This window comes from Peromyscus eremicus, chromosome 2 (assembly GCF_949786415.1).
Source record: "Peromyscus eremicus chromosome 2, PerEre_H2_v1, whole genome shotgun sequence".
In the NCBI taxonomy this organism is placed as follows: Eukaryota; Metazoa; Chordata; class Mammalia; order Rodentia; family Cricetidae; genus Peromyscus; species Peromyscus eremicus.
In genome coordinates, this window is record NC_081417.1 from 154,619,967 (window position 1) to 154,644,634 (window position 24,668).

The following is a 24,668-nucleotide window of genomic DNA, read 5'->3' on the forward strand; positions in this document are numbered from 1 at the left end:
GTAGTCTGAGCTTTCATAATTAATAATAAATCTCCGTAGTCTCTCTGTCATTCTTTGTGAGCTGGCAGCCCAAAGAAAAGTCCATCTATGCAGTGGAGGTGTGTGAATGTGTGTTTGTTGTTTCACGAGACAGGTCTGTCACTGGCCTGGGGCATGCCTGTTAGGCTAGGCTAGCTGGCCAGCAAACCCCAGAGATCCACCTTTCTCTGCCTCTCCAGAGCTAGGCTTACAAGTAGGTGCCATCACCTCTGGCCTTTACCCAGGTTCTAGGGATTGAAGTCCGGTGCTCATGCTTGCAAGGCATGCACGGTACTGACTGAGCAGTTTCCCCAGCCCAGTGCTGGGGTTTTAACTTTGTCATTGTTCATCACTGAGGATAGAGTAAAGATCTGGAGGAGACACACAGTGAAGTCGTGTAGTAGCTGGCTTGGGGCTGTCATACTCTCTCGGGGTGACCCTCTCCCACATCCCCAGAGACCTACCAAAGCTCTTTGAGTCCAGTCCTTTTTAGTTCATTTATTTATTCATTCATTTATTTGACAGAGTCTCACTATGTAGCTCTAGCTGTCCTGGAACTCACCATGTAGACCAGACTGGCCCATATTTATTGAGATCTGCCTGCTTCTGCCTCCTGGGTGTTAAAATTGCAGGCATGTGACACTACACTTGGCCTCAGCTCAGGTTTGCAAATACTAAGCTGATTTCTTACTACTTTGAGAAGATGTGGTCTATTGCTCTCAAATTGTCTGTGCCCACCACACCAGCTCTGTTGTCCCTAGATGAGACTTGGATGTACCTTCTGTCATGAGCCACACCATTATTTCTTTGTATGGCAGCTGATTTCATATATAAGTGTACATCATATCCTGGCATGTGACAGCCTGCCTTTGGCGCCAACCCCCCTTTCCCTGGACACTCACCAGAGGTGCCTTGCCAGTAGGTTCATTCAGTCCTCCAGTAGCACCTATGGTTGCTATTCCCTCTTCTAGACCTCGGATCGCCATGCCATGTCCTGGACCTGGGGTCACAATATCATCTTCTAGCCCGCCTATAGCCCCTGAAAAAGAAAGGGCAGTCAGGAATGCAGTCTGCAAACGATGTGGGCAAAGCCAATTGGCTGCCTACAGTCACGATTATGTTTCTTATACTGTGTAAAGTGTGGTCCTTTCTGACCTGTCACAGTTCCAGGGCCCACACCACTGTCCTTGTGGTGCCTCTGATACACACCATGCCTGGTTGTCTCCACTGAGAAGCAAAGGAAAATGGGATGCATGGTGAAGCTGCCAGCTAGAGCTGGACAAGAACATGCCTACCCTTCCCTTTTCAAGTAAGGAGCCAGTGTCTTCCCAGCTATACATTCAGATGGACAGAATATTGCATAGACCAGAAAAACTCCGTAGAATCATCTGAAAGGTTTTCTAGACACACCTGGGTCCATGCTCTGTGCAAACCTACAATTTCCAACAAAATAAATGTCTGTTCACTTTTTACAATCAAACTCTCAGGGTTAGGTGTGTAGCCCAGAAGGAGACCACATGTTTAGTATTCCCAAGGTGCTGGTCTCAACTCCCAGCACCAAAACATTAATCAGTCAAAAAAAATTGCATACGATTAGCAAGATGGCTGAGAAGGTAAAGGTGCTTGCTGCCAAGCCTCATAATCTGAGATCAAACCTGGGACCCATTTAGTGGAAGGAGAACCAATTTTTGCAAGTTGCCCTCTGACGGTCACATGTGTACCATGGCATGTGCCCCTCCCCATAAATAAATAAGATGCAATAAAATTTAAAACAACAATAAAGCCAATTCTCCATTACTATTTAATTGAGATTGCTGCTTACTTGGATAATTAAGATCACTGACCCACTGACCTCATAGACTGATCTCAACTTCTTTTTTTGAGACAGGGTCTCTCTACATATTGCTGGTTGCCCTGGAACTCAACTCTGTAGACCAGGCTGACCTCGAACTCACAGAGATCCACCTGCCTCTGCCTCCTGAGTGCCGGGATTAAATTCATGCACCAACAAATTACATATGGAGTCAGCAGTACACTTAAAGATTTTGAAATGCCGACAGAATGCTTAGTACCAAAAGCTAAACTTATTGACTCCACTGCCCTAGCTTGTGTGTATGTGTGAGTGTGTAAGCAAGTGTATGCCATGCTGTGTGTGTAGAGGTCAGAGGACAACCTCAGGTGTCAATTCTCTACTTCCACACTGTTTGAGACACATTGTTTGCCACTGTACATCAAGCTAGCTGACCTGTGAATTGTGGATTCTCTTGTCTCCGCCTTCCATCTCTTCATAGATGCATGAGAGCTACAGACGTGCACTACTGCATCTGGCTTTCTGTGGGTTCTGGGGCTTCCAACTCAGGTCGTCATGCTGGCATGACGTGCTAGTTAGTTTCTGTCAGCCTGGCACAAACTAGAGTCACCCAGGGAAAGGAAATCTCAAGCTAGAAACTGCTTCTGTCAGATTGGCCTGTGTGCATGTCTGTAGGGCATTTTCATGGTCAAAGGTTGATGTGGGATAGTCTGGTACACTGTGGGTGATGCCACCCCTGGGCAGATAGTCCTGGGTTGTATAAGAAAGCAGACTGAGGCCTACATAGTGAGTTCCTGGCCAGCCAGGGCTACACAGTGAGACCCTGGTTTGTTTGTTTTTTTTTTGTTAGTTTGTTTTTCGAGACAGGGTTTCTCTGTGTAGCCCTTGCTGTCCTAGAACTCACAAAGATTCACCTACCTCTGCCTCCCAAGTGCTGGGATTAAAGATGTGTGCCACCACCGCCCAGAAACCCTGTTTAGAAGAAGAGGAGGTGGGAAGAAGGAAGAAGAAAAGAAGGAGGAGGAGAGGAGGAGGAGGGGAAGGGGAGGAGGAGGTAGATGAATAAGAAGAGGAGGAAGAAGAGGAGGAGGAGGAAGAGGAGGAGGAGGAGGAGGAGGAGGAGGAGGAGGAGGAGGAGGAGAAGAAGAAGAAGAAGAAGAAGAAGAAGAAGAAGAAGAAGAAGAAGAAGAAGAAGAAGAAGGAGAAGAAGAAGGAGAAGAAGAAGTGAGCGAGCCACGGAGAGCAAGCCAGTAAGCAATGGAGCAGTTCCTCTGTCTCTGCTTCAGTTCCAGCCTCTAGGCTTCTGCCTTGAAGAATCCCTTGACGATGGTTATAATCGGTAAGCCAAATAAAGCCTTTCCTCCCCAGATCGTATTTTGGTCAATGTTTGATCACAGCAGCAGAGAGGCAAACTAAGACACATGCTTTACCCACCGACTCATTACCCCAGCCCTGACCCTGACTTGTCTGCACTCACACTTAAGATGAATGACTGGGGATTGGTGAATGGGATGAGGCAGCCACAGGTTGAATTCCATGGTGGTGGGGTGCCACAGCCTACATCTACCTTCCCAGATCCCATGGGCTAGAAACTGAACCCCCATATTCATAGGTCAACAGTGTTTGAAGCTGGGATTTTCGGGGGGCAATGAGGATTGAATGAGGTCATCAGGATGGGGTCCCCAAGAAGTGACTGATGGCTTAGTAAGAGGAAGCTAGATCTGAACTGACACTTGCAATCTTACTGTGACGTCTTCTGCAAAGTTAAGACCTTCTGCAAAGCTAAGACCAGCAGATACGGGCACCATGCTCTTGAACTTCCCAGCCTCCAGAGTCATGAGGAGAATAAACACCTATTCTATAAATTACATGGTTGGGGTATTTTGTTATAGCAGTGGAAAATAGATGAACTCAAATGGTGTGGGAGATGACAGTGTCCTCTAACTGCCTCTATACTAACTACACCAGGGCATCTGCTCTTAATTCACGTGATCCTTTTCACGAGTTACAGATCTGACTCACTGGCTATGGGCTTCCTCCCTAGATGGAGCAGCCCTGGAAATGTCATGACTAAATGCAGTTGCGAAAGAAGAGCATGCATCAGAGGAAAAGGAGGGAGGGGTGCTTGGAAAGTGCCCAGCATAATTAAAGAGCAGATGTTTGTCCACGTCTAGGATGTTGCTCTGATGAGCAATCCTTCCTTCGATACTTGATTTCTCCTCTGTTGAGACAGCCCAGCCAGAAGCATGGCTAATAAATATTTGATCATAACTCCACTGCTGCTGCCAACAGGGTGGGAGGCCTCTGGAGGAATGCTGTTCTGTTCCAGAGCCTTCTCCTTGCAGCTGGCCTCATTCCAGTTGCTGATGGACAGCTTCAGATGAGCTACCTAGCATATGAATCCTTAAAAACAAAGCAAAACAAACAAACGAAAAAGCCCAAAACCCAAAACCGACCAAACAAAACTGTGTCTTGAGGTAGATTGATTCCCAGTTTTCCGAGAAACCACCATATTGATTTCCAAAGTGGCTGTCAGTTTTGCCCTCCTGCCAGCAATGGAACCTGCACGGGACTGACTTAGCCCCTCTCCATATATGTGACAGTTGTGTAGCTTATTCTATTTGTGGAATTCCTAACAGTGGGAGCAGGGGCTGTCCTTAACACTTTAACTGGCTTTTGGGAACCTATTCTCATACTGGCTTGTTTTGCCCCACCTTAATGCAGGGGAGGTGCTTAGTCTTACTGCAACTTGATATGCCATGCTTTGTTGATATTCATGGGAGGCCTGCCCACTTCTGAACAGAAGCAGAGGGGAGAAGGGAGGAAGGAATGAGAGGAGAGGAGGGAGGGGAAACTGCGGTCAGGATGTAAAATAAATAAATAAATTTAATTAAAGAAAAACTCATAAATTTAATTTTAAAAAACCCTCAGGAAAAGCCTTAAAACCTTAAAAACTCAGTGCATACAAATGGTAGGCCTCCTCTCATGGTCATTTGTACTGTGGGCTGAAGGCAGGGATTACGCCTGTGAACTACACAGATGTTTCGTGCCTTTTTTCCAGACAAGTAATCCTTACCTAAAAGCTAAGGATCCCATGGGACTTACTGTCTCTCTCTCTCTCTCTCTCTCTCTCTCTCTCTCACACACACACACACACACACACACACACACACACACACACACACACGCGCGCACGCACACAAAGAAGATATGAAATCAGAAAAGGACTAGTATGTTAGTTTGGAAGAGAATGGAGACTAGAAGGACTTGAGAGGGACCAGTAAGAGGTGAATATGGCCAGAATACACTATCACATGTATGAAAATGTCATAATGAAACCCAGTATCATGTACACTTAATACAAGCTAATAGAATACTAATACAATACTAATAGAAAACATTAAAACAACAACAAAAAAACTTTATCCCCTGGATTGTATTCAGTTTTTAAAAATCATCAGTTGTTAAAAAGTTTCCAGGAATCATTCAGCAAAATCATTTTCCATATGATGTCTCTAATTTAAAACAAGCCTTGCTTTAAAAACAAAAGCACTGAATGAAGCTGGCTTCAGTTCCTTCATAGAAAGCTCAGTTCACTGAAAGAGTAACTCAATAAAAATTCCTCCTTGTTCTTTCTTCCCCTCGGCCCACAGAGCCAAGTACTGAAGTCTCCCTGAATAGACAAAGCGTGTTTTATGAATGACCGTCAAGATTACGATGCGTGTCTTTTGTCTCTCTGGCCCCAGCATTCTTTTTGGCTCCATGGGAAAGTTATCTTTACAAGATTCTCAATTATTTTGGCAGAAGGCTTTCCCTGGTGGAGGGTGTCTCCTAGGCCAGCTGCTGAGTTTCCAGCCAGCAGTTGACATCTCCTTTTCTCTTTTCTTGTGACCTTCAAGCCATGGATTGATGTTTTTGCACTCACGTGTCCTCCTAGGATACACACACCAGCACACACACATTCAGGATTGCACATCCATGCTCGCGTACAAATGCTTATGTAAGTGGAGAGTGAAAACTCTACAATCACAACCAATGCTCACAGCCTGGCTTTCCAGGAAGTTCTGGAAACATCTGTATCCCTTCCCCGTCACCTGAGTACACTTTCCTGACATACTCAGCTGCAGCTAGCATGGGAGTGAGAATCAACAGAACTTCTCCACGTGAGAGACATCCATCTCTTGGCATTTTTATTGCTAGTCTTTAAAAAGATAGGTCAGGGAGCTGGAGAGATGGTTTAAGATCCCGGGCTGCTCTTCCAGACGACTCAGGTTCAATTCCTAGCACCCACATGGTAGCTCACAACTGTCTGTAACCTCGGTTCCAGGGGATTTCTGGCCTCTATGGGCACTGTATGTACTTAGTTACAAACAGCCACACATATTAAATAAACAAGTCTCAAAAAATCATTTTTAAAAAGCTAAGCCAAAATTGAACTCTTTAGGAGGAGATAACTGAACTAATGAATTTTACGTTAAGGTTCTTAAAAAGTTTGGAAGCCAAGAACTTAACTGTGCACCAGAACATTGTGTACAGTTTGCAGACTGCTGTAAGCTGCTACATGGGTTCTGGGAGCCAAACCCAGGTCCTCTGAAAGAGCAGCACGCGCTCTTAACCACTGAGCAACGTCACCAGACCCTATGAATGGTCTTATCTTTGTGTATAATTCTAATATAACTAAGTCAACTTTCAAATTTATGGGCTGTCAAGGCGAGTCAGTTGGTAAAGGTGCTTGCTGCCAAGCCTAGCAACTTGAGTTCCAACCCTGGAACCCACATAGTGGAAGGAGAGAACCCACTCTTTCAAGTTGTCCTCTGGCTTCCATATGCATGCCATGGTATATATGCCCCACCCCCAACAAATAAAAAATAAATGTACAAAGATTTGCTGTGGGATGTCTTTCTGTATGCTGTAAATATGTGTTGCTCTGATTGGTTAATAAATAAAACTGCATTGGCCTATGGCTCTGATATTTGTTTTTAAAGTTGTAGAATTTGATAACATGTTAAACTGGATATTGTAGTAGATACAATGTTGCAGTCACAAATCTTTAATAAAAATCTTTCGAATGTGTGTTCAGTCTTTTGATTTGATTTGTATTTCTTTAATTTGTGATAATGAGTGGTCCCATCTGGCTGCTGGCCATCAGTGACATTTTCTTCTTATGATATTCCATCTCTTTTGAGTTTTCTAGCATACTTCACGCATTATGAATCTATTCTTTGTGGGTCTGGGGAGGTAGCTCAGTTGGTAAAATACTTATTATGAGAGCATGGGGAGACTTGAGCACTGATTCCCAGCACCTGTATAAAAGCTGAAAACGGAGGTTGGGCAGGTGGCTCAGTGGTTAAAAGCACTTGTCGCTTTTGAAGAGAACCCAGGTTCAGTTCTCAGCACCTACATGACAGCTCACAACCGCCTATAATTCCAGTACTGGAGGATCTGATGCCCTCTTCTGGCCTCCATGGGTATTGCACTCACATACACATACATATCACACAGACACACACATACACATAAAATAAATACATCTTTTTTTAAAAACTGAGTATGGTGATACACATCTGTAATCCCAATGCTGAGAGACAGGAGGATCCCTGGAGCTTACAGGCCAGCCAGTGTAGCAGAACTGGAAGGCTCCAGGGTCAGTGAGAGACCCTGTCTCAAAAATAGATGGAGAGTACCTGAGGAAGACTCCCCATATCAGCCTTATATATGTACAAGTTTTCAGGTATACACCCACCCACCCACCCCCACACACACACACTGGAAACACTCTTTATATTAGATGCTATAGCCAGTTTTTCTACTAGTTGGCATTTGCACCTCTTTTGAAAAAGGCAAGCCCAAGCCCAGCCAGTAATCAGACACCTTATTTTCTCTCTCTGACACCATCCTCACAAAGCCTTCCTTGGGTTATGTAAATATTCATGTCTATTTCTCTAAGTCTCTGTTTGCATACTTAATAGTTTGATTGTCTGTGTTTACTTGATGTGGTCCATAAAACAGGAATATGTAGGTATGCCTTACATGACAAGATTCAGTGCACAACAACCTCTGTTTGTGAGATTATAATGGAGCTCAAAGGTGGCACCATAGCTGTCATGTGTCACTGTGCCACACATTCCTCTGTGTCTGCGGAAGGCAGAGTAGAGGGAAGATGTTCTATATAAAAGTATGCATGTTTTGGAAAGACAGTCCTTTGCTTTTCTGTTCAAGTGAAGTCAGCAGTCACCATGAAGACAGGAGCCCATGGGGCTAGGAGTGTAGCTCATCTATAGAGCGCTGGCCCAGTATGTCTGTGTTGACACCCTAGCATCACAAGAAATAAATCAGCAACACTTACATGCACGAATACAACAAAATGAAAAATAACCTTCTTTTTTTTTGCTGGGTGTGGTGGCTGATGCCTGTAATTTCACAAGTGCTTAGGAGACTAGGCAGGAAACTTGTGAGTTCAGGATCACCCTGAGCTACAATGTGAAATCCTGTCTTGAAGCAAACAACAAAAACAGCTGTGTAAGGGCTCTTTTCCATGATGCCTCCTGGGCTGACAGCTGTGTCAAGATGACGCTGAACTTCTCCATCCCAGCCATGGCTGTCAGAGACTCATTGAAGTGGGTGATGAATATAAACTTGGTACTTTCTATGACAAATAAGTGCATGGCCACAGAAGTAGCTGCTGACGCTTTGGGTGAAGAGTGGAAGGGTTATGTGGTCGGAATCTGTTGAAATGACTGCTGTGGGATGATCCTTCTGTATACTATGACTATGTATTACTCTCATTTGCTAATAAAATGCTGATTGGCCAGTAGCCAGGCAGGAAGTTAAGTGGGATAATCAAACTGAGGACTGGGATGAAGAAGGACAGAGTTGGGGGAGATGCCAGTGAGCCACCCAAGAAACAAGATGCCAGAGGACTGGTAAAGCCGTGGCCACATGGCAATACATAGATAAGTAGAAATGGGTTAATTAAATGTAAGAGCTAGTTAGTAATAAGCCTGAGCAATTGGCCAAGCATTTATAATTAATATAAGCCTCTATTATGTTACAGAGGCAATAGCCTCTATCTGCTATTGAATAAGGGGCATTCTTGTTACAGACCAAGGAGAACTGGAGAGAGGAAGCATGAGTCTGTTAGAGGATGCATGGAAAATGCCAATATGAGTGTTGTCTCCTTGGTTATTGTTTAAAAAGTAACAAAAAAAAAGAGAGAAGGATATTCCTGGACTGACTGATACTACTGTGTCTGGGTAGTTGGTACCCAAAAGCTTTTCAATCTCTCTAAAGAAGATGTGCAGGCCAATATGCAGTCTGAAAGCCCTTAACAATGAAGGTAAGAAGCCCAGGTCCAAAGCATCCAAGATCCAGCATCTTGTATTCCATGTGTCCTGCAACAGAAATACTGGTGTGTTGCTCTGAAGAAAGAATGAACCAGGAAAGAACTGGGCAGGCCATGGCAGGAGCCAGTGGTTGTCATCACCCTGTGATGTATAGAAACATATTCACTGGCCAGGAGCTGGAGCTGAGAGAGCTCAGCCGCCTCAGCTCTGCTGCTAACATCTCCCAGGAGTATCCACACAGAGCCAGCTGCCCTAGGGAGCCATACTGGGTTACTTATGAGAGTTTCCTTTGATTTGATGCAGAAATTTGACTCAGAAAGTAAAGTGAAGTTAGGTCAACAGCTCCAATTCTGTTCCCAACTCCACGTGATAAGGGGTTCCCTACACTTCTTTCTTTGTATCTTTGTAAAAGAAACTATTTTTATGACAATGATTTATTTATATGTTTGTTAGGGAACACATATGTGTGCCACTACATGCATGTGGAAGTCAGTTCTCTCCTTCCACAGTGTGGATCTTGGAGATCGAACTCAGGTTGTTAGATCTATTAGCAGCAGGCACCTTCACACACACACACACACACACACACACACACACACACACACACTGCTAGAGACAGGGTTTCTCTGTTAACCAGGTTAGCCCTGGTTGTCCTGGAACTTACTCTGTAGACCAGGCTAGTCTCAACTTCAGAGATCTACCTGCTCCCACCCCCCAGTGCTGGGATTAACAGGGTACGTCACCACCAGTGGCTGTGTTTTCGTCACCCCTGAAGCCATTTCACTTGTCTACTCCACGCCTGCTGATCACCCTGTAACTTTAGAATCTGACCACTAGAGGGGCAGTTTCCAAAACATTGTGTCTTGAAATAGTAAAGATGATACTTTAGAAACAAAGAGTCAGGAGCCAGGTCACTCCCAGGATCTTCAAAGATAATCCATGGTTGTTGGCCAACAGCGTTGGGGTCTCTTTCTCGTTCAAGGCTCCACCATACTTCAGTGCCCAGACATGCCTTTGAATACTGGTGATTAATGGCTTTGAAATGATTCTTGCAGTTATTGAAATAAGTAGACAGCTTAAAAAAAAAAATCCTGGCAAGTTCAGATTTTGCATTTTAGGAGAAACAGTGGCCTCAACAAGAAAACTATATGCTCCCAGTTACATTCAGGATAGAGAGATGATTTTGAAAAGATTTTTAAAAAATCTGAAAAAAATATTTGTAAAATAGACCTGATGGGGTAGGGCACACCTATAATAACTACACAGGGGAGATTCTGTTTCCAAACAAACAAATACATAAAATGAAGTCTACTAAATACAAGCTTATTAAAATAGTCCTTATTCGGGGCTGGAGAGATGGCTCAGTGGTCAAGAGCACTGGCTGCTCTTCCAGAGGACGTAGGTTCAACTCCCAGCGCCCACACGGCAGCTCACACCTGTCTATAACTCGAAGATCTGACACCCTCATACAGACGTATATGCAGGCAAAACACCAATGCACATAAAATAAAAAGAAATAAATTATTAAAAAAACAATAATACTTATTCAAACAGTTCAAAAGTTCTATTCATCTGGAGCAATTTGAATCTCAAAGTAGTGTCTTTGGAAGCCGTTTATCAGTGGCCTTGGTGGCACCTGCCTGTGATCCCAGCATTCAGGAGACAAGAGCAGGAGAATCCTGAGTTTGAGTGTAGTCTGGGCTACACAGGAAGAGCCTGTCGTAAACAAAACAAATCAGACCAAAACAACTTCCCCTGAAGAACCCCAAAACAATAAAAATAAAAGTTTATTTTCAACCGGAAATCATTATGTTTAGTGAAATAAATCAGCCTCAGAAAGACACAGCATGTTGCTCTCATAGGCTAAACCTAAACATAAAATTCTATGTGTGTGTTTATGTGTGTGTTTGTGTGTTTATATGTGTGTGTGTTTATTCATGTATGTGTTTGTAAGTGTGCGTGTTTATGTGTATGTGTTTATATGTTTGTATGTGTGTTTATGTGTGTGTGTGTGTTTATGTGTGTGTGTGTGTGTTTATGTGTGTATGTAGGTCACAAAACTAGAAAGAGAATCATAAGGGGAAGAGGAGACCTTAGGGGAGGTGGAAAATAAAGACAGCAAAGAAATACATGTAATAGGAAAGCAGAAGAGGAACTAACTGGGGGAAGAAAGGGAACCAGCTGGAAGGGGGGGGATTTCGGTGAAGAGGAGAACAAAGCAAATTGTCATCTATGTTTGCTGACGCCATGGTGACGTCTATCTCTTCCTATGCTAACCTGAAATTTTTAATTAGGAAAAACAAGTCCTCTGGGCTAGTGAAATGGCTCAGTGGATAAAGGAACTCGGTAGCCAAGACTATGACCTGAGTTTAATCCCTAGGACCCACATAGTGAAGGTGAGAACTGGCTCCCAAAAGTTGTCCTATGACCTCCACATACACACTGGGGCATGCATGTGCCCCTCCCCCAGGAAATAAGTAAAGTAAGTCTAAACTGGGCGGTGGTGGCGTATGCCTTTAGTCCCCAGCACCTGGGAGGCAGAGGCAGAAAGATCTCAGATCTCTGAGTTTGAGGACAGCCTGGTTTACAAAGTGAGTTCCAGGATAGCCAGAGCTACACAGCTCTGTGTGTGTGTGTGTGTGTGTGTGTGTGTGTTGGGGGTGGTGGTGGTTATGAATGATTGAATGAATGAATGAATGAATGAATAAATAAATAAATAAATAAATAAATAAATAAATAAATAAATAAGATAAAAAGTAAGTCCAGGCCTGGAGAGATGTCTCAGTCAATAAAGTGTCTGCTGCACAGGACCCATGTGAAAAGCCAGTGTGGCTGTGTGCTTATGATCCCAGCACTGGATTAGCCAATCAGTGAGCTTCAATGAGAGACCCTATCTCAAAAACTGAGGTAGTAGGGCTGAAGAGAAGGCTCAGTGGTTAAGAGAGCGCACTGCTCTTGCAGAGGACCAGGGTTTGATTCTCAGCATCCAGGTTAGGCAACTCACAACTGCCCAAAACTCCACCTCCAGGAGGCTCTGACTCTGGGACCTTCACTCACAGGCAACATAATTTTTAAAAAGTGGAGAATGGGGCTAGAGGGATGCCTCAGTGGTTGGGAGCACTGACTGCTCTTCCAGAGGACCCAGGTTCAACTCCTATTACCCACATGGCAGCTCAAGGCTGTCTGTGATTCCAGTTCCAGGGGACCCGACACCCATGGCAAAAACACCAATGCACATAAAATGAAAATAAATTAAAAAAAAAAAACTTAGAAAGTGGAGAATGATCCAGAAAGACAACTGGCCTGCATGTTTGGCCTCCACATGTGTGTACAGTACACACATCCACATGAACACTTACATACATCTCACACACAGAATCCATTTTGAAAAACAAACCCTCTCTTCTGTTCCTTTGCCCCCATCATAAAGGCTTTGCATATTTCCCTATCATGTCTCAAAACTGTGCCCCCAAGTCTCAAACATACCTCACACTGTAGATGGTATCAACCCTGCTGACCTCTCACTGGGGTCCACAGGAGCTCCTGCCTCTTCCCTCAGCTACCCGGAAGTGGGTTTCTGCAGCCAAGAGGAGAGGTGGAACTCCCCTCTGCTTCCCACGGCTTTGATGCTCTTCTTGGTGCCCCGTGGGCCAAGCCCTGTTCCTGGCCTTCGTTGAAGTCATTCTTAGGAATATGGACGCAGCAGCAGGTGTTCAGAGAGCTCCTCTGATATGAAAGCCATTCCCCAGAAGCCATGTTCCTCAATACAACACTGGGTAGTTGCTGGGTGTAGCCAGCATCAGCCCTGGTGTGGCCAAGGATTTTTTTTTAAGTGCCTCTTCACTCTTTCCACACATCTTGGCAAACTGTTCACCTGATCAAGAGAGTGGCACTGGAAAACTTCTTCCTCTCTCCTTTGAGTGTCTGTACCTGTGTGGTGTGTGTATGTGTATGTGTACTTGCGTGCATGTAGATCAGAGATCAACCTCAGGGTCATTCCTCAGGATACTGTCAACCTTATTTTTTGAGACAGGGTCTCTCATTGGATGGAAATTTGCCAATTCCACTAAGCTGGCTAAGCTAGGAAGCCCTAGAGATCTGCCTGTTTCTTTCTCCTGGATTCCGGGATTATAAACATACATCACCATGCCTGGTCATTTTTAATTTTCACACAAATTCTGGGGCTTGAACTCAGTTCTCGTCCTTGCACACCAAACACTCTACCAACTGAGCTACCTCTGCAGATCCTCTCTTTGCCTTTTTGAGACAAGGTCTCACTGTGTAGCACAGGCTGGTAGTCTTGAATTCATGATCCTCATCCACAGACATCTGAGACTGGGATTAGAGGCATGTGTACCAGCATACCTGGGCTAAACCACTCCATTATGCTGGACAACTCTTAGTATGCTTGGCCCTGACACCCCGGGAACCTACGGAAATGCTTTCACTTATTTCCCTCTGGGAGAACATGGTGTCACCCAACACACTGCCCGCACTGCCAGCCTCTGGAGCCACAGTAGGGTCTTGGCAGGTGTTTGCTGAGTGACCGATGGCTAAGTTTATGTCCAGTCAAGGAACTGGTTTCTTCTGAACTACTCCTTGGATTTATTCCCCTCCCAGTGTGCGGCGGCCTTCACTGCAGAGTTGGTGAGCACCTTCCCTACTGTAGGGCAACAGGGACGAAGACAGAGGGTTAACTCTGCTGCCCTGCCTGTCACTCACTGTCACAGGTTTTGTCAAGCTTGCAGACCAAGCCTGGTTGATGAGGTGGGACACAACTGTCAGCCTGCCCGATGCTGCTGGCTGATAGGCTGTGTACCTCACCTCTTCCATCTCACTTAGGAGAAGGATGTCAGAACTGAGGTGAACAGAGACAGGCTCCTAGCTCTTCTGAGGAAATCCTACACACTAACGTTAGGCGCCTGTTCCCTTGACCTCACAGTAGATGGAGGTTGTGCATGGTGCTCCAAAGGTTTCCTGTGCTTCGTCCGGGCTGACTGGCCCCTGTGGGTCACCTCCTAAAGATTGGAAGCAGCTTTTGGACATTTCTATAGCTGGACAAGAGCAATAAGGACAGTGCTGGGGTGTGGCTCAGTGGTAGAGTGCATGGCTAGTGTACAGGGGTCCTGGGACCAATCCCCAGAGTCAAAGAAAGGAATAAGGAAAGACAGGGAGGAAGAGAGGAACGGAAAAACCAAGAGAGCTACAGTAGGGGTGCAAGGCCAGGGATAGGAGGGAAGAGGAGGGGATGGTAAGGACGCACCCCTGTAATCTCAGCACCTGAGGGACTGAAGCAGGAAGTCTGGGAATATGAGGTATGTCTGGGCTACAGGGAGGTTGTAAATGAAGAGGAGGAGGAGGAGGAAAAAGGAAAGAAAACAGAAAAGACAACAGGCCAATGATTGTTAAGGACTCCCATTTTCATTTTGACAGCAAGGAGTCAGTGAGTCGCTGGGCAGGTGGAAGGGGCGGGGTCTAACTCCAGGTCACCCAAGCAGACCTACTCCTCTCCCCTCAGAAAGAGGACAGGACTGTCCAGGAGGTGAGATTCTGACAATGGCGCCTTCTGAATGAATTTACAGAATGAAAAAAAACCTAGTGCCCTGTGCTTTCCCATGGTCTCTACAAAACCCTTGCAACAAGCATCATCCCTGCTTCTCAGGAGGATGGTGAGGTAGAGAGTCAGAGAACCATCAACTGGGTGAGTAACTGGATATGGCAGATTAGACGTCAGGAGCCACCAGAGTGCAAATCCCACCCTTAACCACTATGTCTCTGGGTCATTCTTGCCTCACTCACCCTTGCAAGCCTCTATTCTCTGAGTGTGAGTGTGTGTGTGTGTGTGTGTGTGTGTGTGTGTGTGTCTATCCTCAGATGTGTAGACACATGTGCGAGCACATGTGGGCAGGTGTACAAGCAGGTGTGTACACACATGTGGAGGCTAGAGGTGTGAAGGCCCAAATTACTCAGGGTCAGAGAATCTGAGCTTGCTTTACCCAGCAGGACTGCATGATGGATGATTTGCTCGCTGATGTGGTTACCAGATGTTTGGAAGGGTCTGCACTTGGCTGTGCGGTGTGCTTTGATCTTGCAAGGGGGGAGGTCTTTGCCCTGCCCCTTGGCATTGTTATAAAAAGCCCTTTTGAATAAATGGAAGAGGCCATTGGGTATTGATCCAGGCTCTCCTGAAGCTCTCCTGTGTTTCTGTCTTTCTTCTCGTCAGCTAGGTCTCTCTTTCCATCTAATATTTTCTTATCCCTCTCTCATAAGAACCCTTCAAAAGGTAGGAGCTGGCCTCGCACACAGAGGTCAACCTCAGGTGTGCTTCCTAGGAACTACCCACCTTGTTTTCTGAAATGGTGTCTCACAGGACCCGGGGCTTGCTGGGTAGGCCCAGCTGGCTGGCCAGTGAGCTCCAGGGAATCCTCCTGTCTCTGCCTCTCCAGCACTAACATTACAAGCACTTGCCACCGTGCCTGGCTTTTTATGTGGGTGCTGGGAACTGAACTTAGGTTCTCACGCCTGCAAGGCAAGCACTTTACCAACTCAGCCATCTCTCCAACCCTGAGCCTCTGTCCTTTAAAGAAAAAGCTGGGGTCCACAGCTGACCATGGATGACTTCCGCGGGAGCTTGAGGCTGGGCTGCCAAGGCCCATCGCTGTCCACTCAAAACTTCACAGCACTCAATGCCCAGGAGAAAGTCCCTCACTCCACAGGGAAGACAGGAGGCAGTGTCTCCACGGCAGTCCAGGACTCAGCCACACCGGGCCATTTACTATTTCCTCCCTACGGAGTTTTAGAATCTTCTTTAAAGCAACCCACCATTCTGCTGAGTTTGCTGCCCATCACTAGCACAGCCTGAGGACACAGAATGACTAGGTGAGTTGTAGCTACATTTTTCGGGGCTCCAGGAAGTGACTCATTGTGGTGCTCACCCCTAAACTGCTCCAGCAGTGAAATAGACAGCTGAGTCCAGCTTTCAACTTGATTACTCAACTCAGGGAGATCATTTTGCTCTTGACTAAGAGCAGACGGTTTTCCTGTAAAAGGGGAAATGAATTCTCAGTTTTGTGGGCAGGACTCATACCTCCTAAGAATTTTTCTGGAACCCATCAAGAGCTGGATGCATTCACGAAAGGCCACCTTCTAGGGAAGATTGCTGAGTGCTGACCTCATAGGATGTTTTAAGGGTGCTGCCCAGAGTAGCACATCACAGTGGGGTGGGAGCCCTTGCCATCTGCCGGGAACTGAGCAGGACTCTGAGCTCTGATTACTCAGGGCCCTCAGCTGAGTGGCTGCGATTTCGAAAGAATGGAAGAGGAGCCCCTTCAGATCGGACCTGCGGTGCAGACATCCCAGCTGTGAGCTGTAAGAATGTGCAGAACGAGGCTGCCCTTGGCCTTGATCCTCAGCCTAGTTTGGAAGCTGCTGCATCTTGGGAGGTTTTTATTTTGCATTAAGATAATCTTGTTTTTGTTTACATAGCACTGGGGAACCACACCCCGGGGCAACCATCTATGACTGAACTTCATCTCCAGCCTTGGTGGATTAAAGTTTTTATAGCTGCTTTGGCTAGCAGAGCGTCTTCTGACCATCCCTGGCCATCTTTCTCCCTTCATCCTGGCACGTGGGAAGGTCACGCGTCCAGCCCCATCTCCAGGTTCACTGCTCAGACCCTCCTAGAACGCTGGCCTCCACGTGCCCAGGAGATGTATCTTGATGGCTACCTTCCAGCACCTCATAGTCTAATAGTGAAGAAAAAACACCTGTCGCTATCACCAACTTGTCCCTCGCCGCTCACCGACCCTACCTGCTTTTCACAGAGACTGTGATGGCTTCAGTGTCAACCTGACTGGATGTGGAGTCCACTAGGAGACACATCTGTGGCTGTGTCTCCGAAGGCGTTTACAGAGAGGTGTGACCCAGGAGGGAACATGCAGTCTGCATGAGAGTGGCTGCAACCTGTGGCCTGGGGGCCAGACTGAAGCAAGCTGAGCGCCAGATTCATCTCTCTCTCCCTTTGCTCCCTGACTATCAATGTGGCTGGCTACCTCACACTCCTGTCCCCACATCTCCCCTCCCATGATGAACCCCACTCCCTCAACTATGAGCCAAAATAAATTCTTCCTCCCCTAAGTTGCTTTCAGTCAGGGGTCTGGTCATAGTGATGAAAACCTAACCACCACATCTACCTTCTTTTAAAATAGATTTCTTTTTACTTTGTGTACATGAGTGGTTGCCTGCATGTATGTACATATACTAAACACATGCTTGGTGCCCTCGGAGGTCAGAAGAAGACATCAGATCCCCCAAACTGGAAGTATAGGTGGTTGTGAGCCTCCATGTGGTTTCTGAGAAGTGAATCAGGTCCTCTGTAAAAGCAGGAAGTGCACTTAACCGCTGAGCCATCTCTCCCACCCCACACTTTCCTCGTTGCCTTTCCTACAAAAGGTTTGGATGACACCCCTTCTGTGCTTTTCGTCCTGACAGATGGTGACTGTCGTCTGACCAGATGCTTTTCCACGGGGCCTCCCATGCCAGGCAAGTGGCCTACCACTGAGCTATACCCCAGCTCCAGTGTTCTTTTAAGGATTCTGTTCTTCTCTAAGAGGCAAGATTGAGCCACAGACACTTAAAATATGGTGATGAAACCTGGGCTCATAGGGGCTCACAGAGACTGAACTGACAACCAGGGAGCCTGCATGAGACTGACCTAGACCCTCTGCATATATGTGACAGTTGTATAGCTCGGTCTTCCTGTGGGACTCCTAACAGTGGGAGCAGGGGCTGTCTCTGCCTCTGTTGCCAGCTTTTGGGACCCTTATCATCATATTGGGTTGCCTCATCCAGGCCTCAACATGTACGCCATGTTTGGTTGCTATCCATGGGAGGCCTGCCCTCCTCTGAATAGAAAGAGGGGAGGCGTGGTTGGGGGAGGGGCCGAGAGGAGATGGAGAGGGACTGGGAGGAAAGGAAGGAGGGGAAACAGTGGTTGGGTTGTAAAATAAACAAAATATATATTAAAAATAAATAAATAAAATACAGAGATGAGACGGGACAAAGCAATCCCGATTGAGGACAAAGTGGAAGAACACATGTACTCTGACTTCAAAATGTGAAGCAAATCTGCAGAAACCAAGGCTGATTATAACTAACATGGTGTCCCTGTAGACCCAGCAGGAGCATCTCAGCAAGCACAGGACTTCAAGGCCAGAATATGCAGCACCGAGAGAGCCCTATCTCAGGAAAATAATAAAATATAGATAGGCTTGGGGCGGTGCTCAGGAGCAGAGCCCTTGCGAAGCCTGCAGAGGCCCCGTGTTCAATTTCCAGCAGTGGGGAAACGTTTTTACAAATGCCTGAAGCCTCTGCATAAGGGTAAGCATGTAGACCAACAGAATAAGAATGGGGAGTCCAGACACAAACCCTTATGGGCAGCTGGTTTTGGGTAGAAGCACCAAGATACTTCATGGGGAAGAGTTATCTTTTCATCCCAGAAGGTACTGGAACAACAGAATAGTCACACGGTAAAGACTGGAGCTGTGTCACCACCTCATGGCTCACAGGGAAGTTCAGTGCAAGGGCATCCACACCCGACTGCCAGAATTAAACCTACAATGGAAGAGTCAACCTTTGCAGCTCAGGTTAGGCAGCGGCTTCCAACTCTGATACCAACAGCAAGGGCAGAAAAGATGAAACAAGCCAGACTTCATGTTCTTAAAGACTTGTGCTTTAATGAACGCTATCAAAAATAAGAACAAATAAGCCAAGTCACAGAATGGAAGAAATATCTTTATCTATCCAATAACGGTCCAGTAGCTTTTTAAAAAATTTTTTTTTTTTTTTTTTTTTTTTTTTTTTGAGATGGGGTCTCACTATGTTGCCCTGGTTGGTTTGAAGCTCACTATATAGACCAAACCAGGCTGGCTTTGAACTCACAGAGATCTCCCTCCCTGCCTCTGCCTTTCGAGTGCTGGAATTAAAAGCATACACCACCACACCTGTCCAGTATCTAAAATTGTTAAAGTGTGCTTTTTGATTAACAATTAAGACATCCCATTAAAAAAAAAAATGAATGTAGCCAAGTGGTGGTGGTGCACACCTTTAATCCCAGCACTCAGGAGGCAGAGGCAGGCGGATCTCTGTGAGTTCAAGGCCAGCCAGGTCTACAGAGTGAGTTCCAGGACAACAAGAAATAGCTTACACAGAGAAACCCTGTCTTGGAAAACAAAAGCAAACAAAAAATTGAATGCATACATCACCTCTTTCATTGAAGTGAAATTCACAGTGACACTTTGTAAGTTTTTTTCTCTTCGCATTCACCAATTTTAATGTGTGTGTATGTGTGACAGGTATGACGTATGCACCCATGTGTACGTAAATAGGTCAGAGGGGGCTGTCAGGTGTCCTGTTCCATCACTTTTGCCTCATTCCCTTGACTCAGTGTCTCTCGCTACACCTGAAGCAAGGCTGGAGACTAGCAAGCCCCAGCGAGCTTTCTGTCTCACCTTCCACAGCACTAGAGTTAGAGGTGCATTGTGCGTGTAAACATGTATGTCTCACCTTCCATAGTACTGGAGTTACAGGTGCACTGTGTGTGTGAACATGTATGTCTCACCTTCCACAGCACTAGGGTTACAGGTGCATTGTGTGTGTGACCATGTATGTCTCACCTTCCACAGTACTAGAGTTATAGGTGCATTGTGTGTGTGAACATGTATGTTCACCTTCCATAGTACTGGAGTTAGAGGTGCATTGTGCATGTGAACATGTATGTCTCACTTCCATAGTACTGGAGTTACAGGTGCATTGTGTGTGTGAACATGTATGTCTCACCTTCCATAGTATTGGAGTTACAGGTGCACTGTGCATGTGAACATGTATGTTCACCTTCCATAGTATTGGAGTTACAGGTACACTGTGTGTGTGAACATGTATGTCTCACCTTCCATAGTACTGGAGTTACAGGTGCATTGTACATGTGAACATGTATGTTCACCTTCCATAGTATTGGAGTTACAGGTGCATTGTGCATGTGAACATGTGGCCACACGGCTTTTCATGCTGTTCTGGGGATTTGAACTTAGGCTGAACTTTTCACTGCAAGCACTCTCAGTGCTTGAGCTGTTTCTCCAGCCCCCATTTTATTCACACAAATAAGACCTCGGGGCTGGAGAGATGGCTCAGAGGTTAAGAGTACTAGCTGTTCTTCCAGAGGTCCTGAGTTCAATTCCCAGCAACCACATGGTGGCTCAAAACCATCCGTAATGAGATCTGGTGCCCTCTTCTGGCCTGTAGACAGAACACTGTATACATAATAAAAAATAAATCTTATAAAAAAAAAAAAAAAAAGGACCTCAATAAATCTGAAATAAAAAGCCAGGCAGCGGTGGCACACACCTTAATCCCAGCACTCGGGAGGCAGAAGCAGGCTAAATCTCTGAGTTCAAGGCCAGCCTGGTCTAGAGAGGGAGTTCCAGGACAACTAGTGCTACCCAAATCTGAAAAAATAAATATTGGGAAGAATCTGTTCTCTGGCTTCAGTGAAATCAATTTAGAAATCAACAGCAAAAACAAACAAAAAATATTTGAAATTTTAATATTTTGCAACTAGAAATAATCTACAGAACTCCTAAAGAACAACAAAATGTATTACTTATTGATAATGAAAGTGCTAAAGGTCAAAATGTGCAGCAAGTTGTTAATATTTGGAGGGGAAACTAGAGAAATAAATTGATCTATCAAGAAACTAATAATTAATTATTTCATTCTTTGCTGTTTTTTGTTGTTTTTGTTGTTGTTGTTTTTGTTGTTGTTGTTTTTTAACAGCTCCCAGTTCGTTTTTGGCCTGAGAACACTGTTCACTGAAGTGTGCAAACAATTCGTCTATTCGTAATCACTTGACATAATTCTCTTAAAAATGACTGGAGCCCTGGCCCCCTTCTCTTTCTCATATATGTGTATGTATTAGATGATCAATAAACTAATTTCTCACTTGAAAAAAAAAAGCAAATTAGTAAAATACCTGAATATATCTCAATTTAAAGTGGCCAAGGGTTTGAACAATCCCCAAGATGTTTAGCATGAAAAGGTGTTCAAATTTATTTGTCATTAGGAAAGGAAAGACAATTCAGAATTATTTGAGATACCCCCTACTCATTAGAATGGAGACAGAGAGAGAGAGAGAGAGAGAGAGAGAGAGAGAGAGAGAGAGAGAGAGAGAGAGGGAGAGAGAACAAGTGTGCAGATGTTTTTTTCTAAATTTAAGAAAGATCAGGGCTGACATTTGTCTCAGTTGGTAGAGTGCCTGCCTAGCATACACAAAACCCCAGGTTCCATCCCCAGCACCTCATAAACTGGCCATGGTGGGACACACCTGTCATCCCAGCACTCAGGAGATGGAGGCAGGGGAAGCAGGAGTCCAAGGTCATCTTTAGCTACATAGTGAATTTGAGGTCAGCCTGAGCTGTATAAGACCCTGAGCTGGAGAGATGGTTCAACAGGTAAGAATACTTGCTACTCTTCCAAAGAGACCAAGTTTGGTCCCAGCAATGTTGTTGGGTGACTTACAACCTCCTGTAACTCTAGCTCCAGGGACTTGATGTCTCTTTTTGGTGCATGCTTGTACACATACACACACACACACACACACACACACACACACACACACACACACACACAAAAGGAGGGTGGAAATAATGAGAATACAGATCTCATGCATGAAATTCTTTTTTAAAGAATAAAATTTGGGAAACAGCAACACTTTAAAACCAATAACAAGCTGGGCGGTGGTGGTGCACGCCTTTAATCCCAGCACTTGGGAGGCAGAGTCAGGTGGATCTGTGTGAGTTTGAGGCCAGCCTGGTCTGCAAAGTGAGTTCCAGGAAAGACACAAAGCTACACAGAGAAACAAAACCAATAACAAAACCAAGAAAGAAAAGCCTGGAAACCAAATAATAATAATAATAATAATAATAATAATAATAATGATAATAAATAAATTGTTGATACACTTAAATATATTTAGGGGGTACAGTACAGTATTTCAATACTTTTCTGTAGTATGTAAACGTCAGAGCAGGACTGCTGGCTTCCATCACCTCATATACGTATCACTTGTCAGGAACACTCAAAATCCTCTCCACTGGCTGCATCAACACACACAGTTGCTTGTTGTCAGCCCTAGCTATCCCACTGAGCTATAGGACACTGGAACTCATGCCTATGAATTATGCTCCTGTACCTATTAACCATCCAGCCTCTCTCCATCAGCTCCCCCTCTGTCTTGGTTACTTTTCCATCACTGTGACAAAACACCATAGCCAAGGCAAGTTATAAAACAAAGCGGTTCATTTAGGGTCTCATGGCCTCAGAGGCTTACAGTCCAACCATCATGGCAGGGAGCATGGCAGCAGGCAGGCAGCCATGGTGCCAGAGCAGTAGCTGAGAGATTACATCTTGATCCACAAGCATGAGGCAGAGAGAGACGGAGACAGAGCCTGGCATGGGCTTTTGAAACCTCAAAGCCCACCCCTAGTGACACACTTCCTCCAACAAGGCCACACCCCCTAATCTCCAAAACAGTTCCACCAACTGGGGACCAAGCATTTAAATATATGAGCCTGTGGGGGCTGTCCTCAAAACACCACACCCTCTAATCCCTGATAATATGTGTCCTGAAGGGAACAGGGATGGCATTTTAGTACTTGTTCTTAATGGCTTTCTGTTGCTGGGATCAACAACCACAACCAAGAGCAACACTCGAGGTAATCATCCATCACTGAGGGAAGTCAGGGCAGGAACTCAAGACATGAACTAAAGCAGAGAGATGGAGGAACGCCATTTACAGACTCGCTCTCTGCCGCATGCTCAGCTAGGATTTTTATACAGCCCAAGACCACCTCCCTAGGTTACGGTGCCACCCACAGTGGGCAGGGCCTTCCCTCATCAATTATCATAATGTCCCATGGGTTGGGCAATTCTGTAACTTTCTTGCCAGATGACTCTGAGTTGTGTCAAGTTGAAAATAAAAACTACCCAGCATAGTACTCTTGACATCAGGTACATAATTAAAATCATGTATGTAACAAACAAAAAATTAATTAAAACAACTTGTGAGTATAACAGTAACAGGTGGTGTTGCTGCTGTATAAGTCCTTGGAGGGATCACTTTTCTGGGTATCTTCAGGGACACTAACTCCAAGCACTAGTGGCCATTTAGCTAAGTGGCCAGGGATGTGTGCTCTTGGTATGCTCCAGTACTTGAGTTCGAGATCATTGTCGCCGCTTCCTGTCTTTGTGTCTGAACCTGGAGGAGCCTCGTAACTCATCTATAAGATGGAAATAGCTCCTCCCTTGTAGTTGTGCTGGGAGGACTGAGTGAAACAGCGATTGTGAGTGGCTGACACACTCTAGCTCAGCAAATGGGAAAAGTTACGAATTGGCTATGGCCATTAGACCCTCCCATTTGGAATGTAGTGTGTGTGGCTTTGCAGCTTCACATCTAATCTTCCTATGGGGTGATAGTCTCAGAAAAGGCTGTTTTCCATGAATTGAATATTATAAGTAAGATGCCAGGAACCAAATGTTACTAAAAATGAGACACAGGAGTACGGGGAGATGGCTCAGCCAGTAAGGAACTTGCCTTGCAAGCATGGTGTACCTTAGTGCTTTTCTATTGCTGTGAAGAGACACCATGGCCAGGGCAACTCAGAGAAGAAAGTGTTCATTTAGGGCCTACAGTTCAGAGGGCGAGCCCATGACCATCATGGCAGCAGGCAGACAGCAATGGAGTAATAGCTGAGAGCTTATATCTTATCCTCAAGTCGAAGAGAAGCAGAGAGAGAGAGAGAGAGAGAAAGAGAGAGGGAGAGAGAGGGGGGTGGCTTTTGAAACCTCAGAGCCTACCCCCACCCTGTGACACACCTCCTCCAACAACACGGTGCCTCCTAATTCTTCTTAAACAATGCCACCAACTGTGGGCCAAGCATTCAAATATATGAGCCTCTGGGGGCCATGCTCATTCAAACCACCACATATGGAAACCGCGTTTAGATCCCCAGAACCATGCCCCCCCCCAAAAAAAAATTAAGTTAAATTTAAAAAATGGGTGTGATGGTGTGTGATTTTTATCCTAGTTCTGAGGAGGAAGACACAAGCTGGCTCTCTGGGGCTTGCCGGCCACCTAGCCTGGTGTACTAGACAAGGTCCAGACCAGTGAGAGAGCCTGTCTCAAAGAAACCACACAGTGAGGCTGGAGGGATAGCTCAGTGGTTGAGAGCTCATACTACACCTCCAAAAAACCGAGCTGGGTTCCCAGCACCCACTTTAGGCTGCTCACAATTCCCAGTAACTCCATCTCTTGAGGGGTCCGACTCCTCTGGCCTCTGTGGGCACCTGCACTCATATGCACATACTCCCACACAGACACATATACATATAGCTTAAAAAAATAAAAATAAGGCCGGGCGGTGGTGGCGCACGCCTTTAATCCCAGC

General features: G+C 45.5%; 1 protein-coding gene across 2 annotated transcripts in view; it reads right to left on the reverse strand.

Moving 5' to 3' along the window:
- Window positions 1-24,668, reverse strand: part of Pdpn (podoplanin) — a 44,981-nt gene that overhangs the window by 15,129 nt on the left and 5,184 nt on the right. For both annotated transcript variants that reach the window (XM_059256257.1, XM_059256258.1), the window contains exon 2: window positions 921-1,057. In XM_059256257.1, coding sequence (XP_059112240.1) covers window positions 921-1,057 — 137 coding nt within the window. The remainder of the gene's footprint in view (window positions 1-920; window positions 1,058-24,668) is intronic.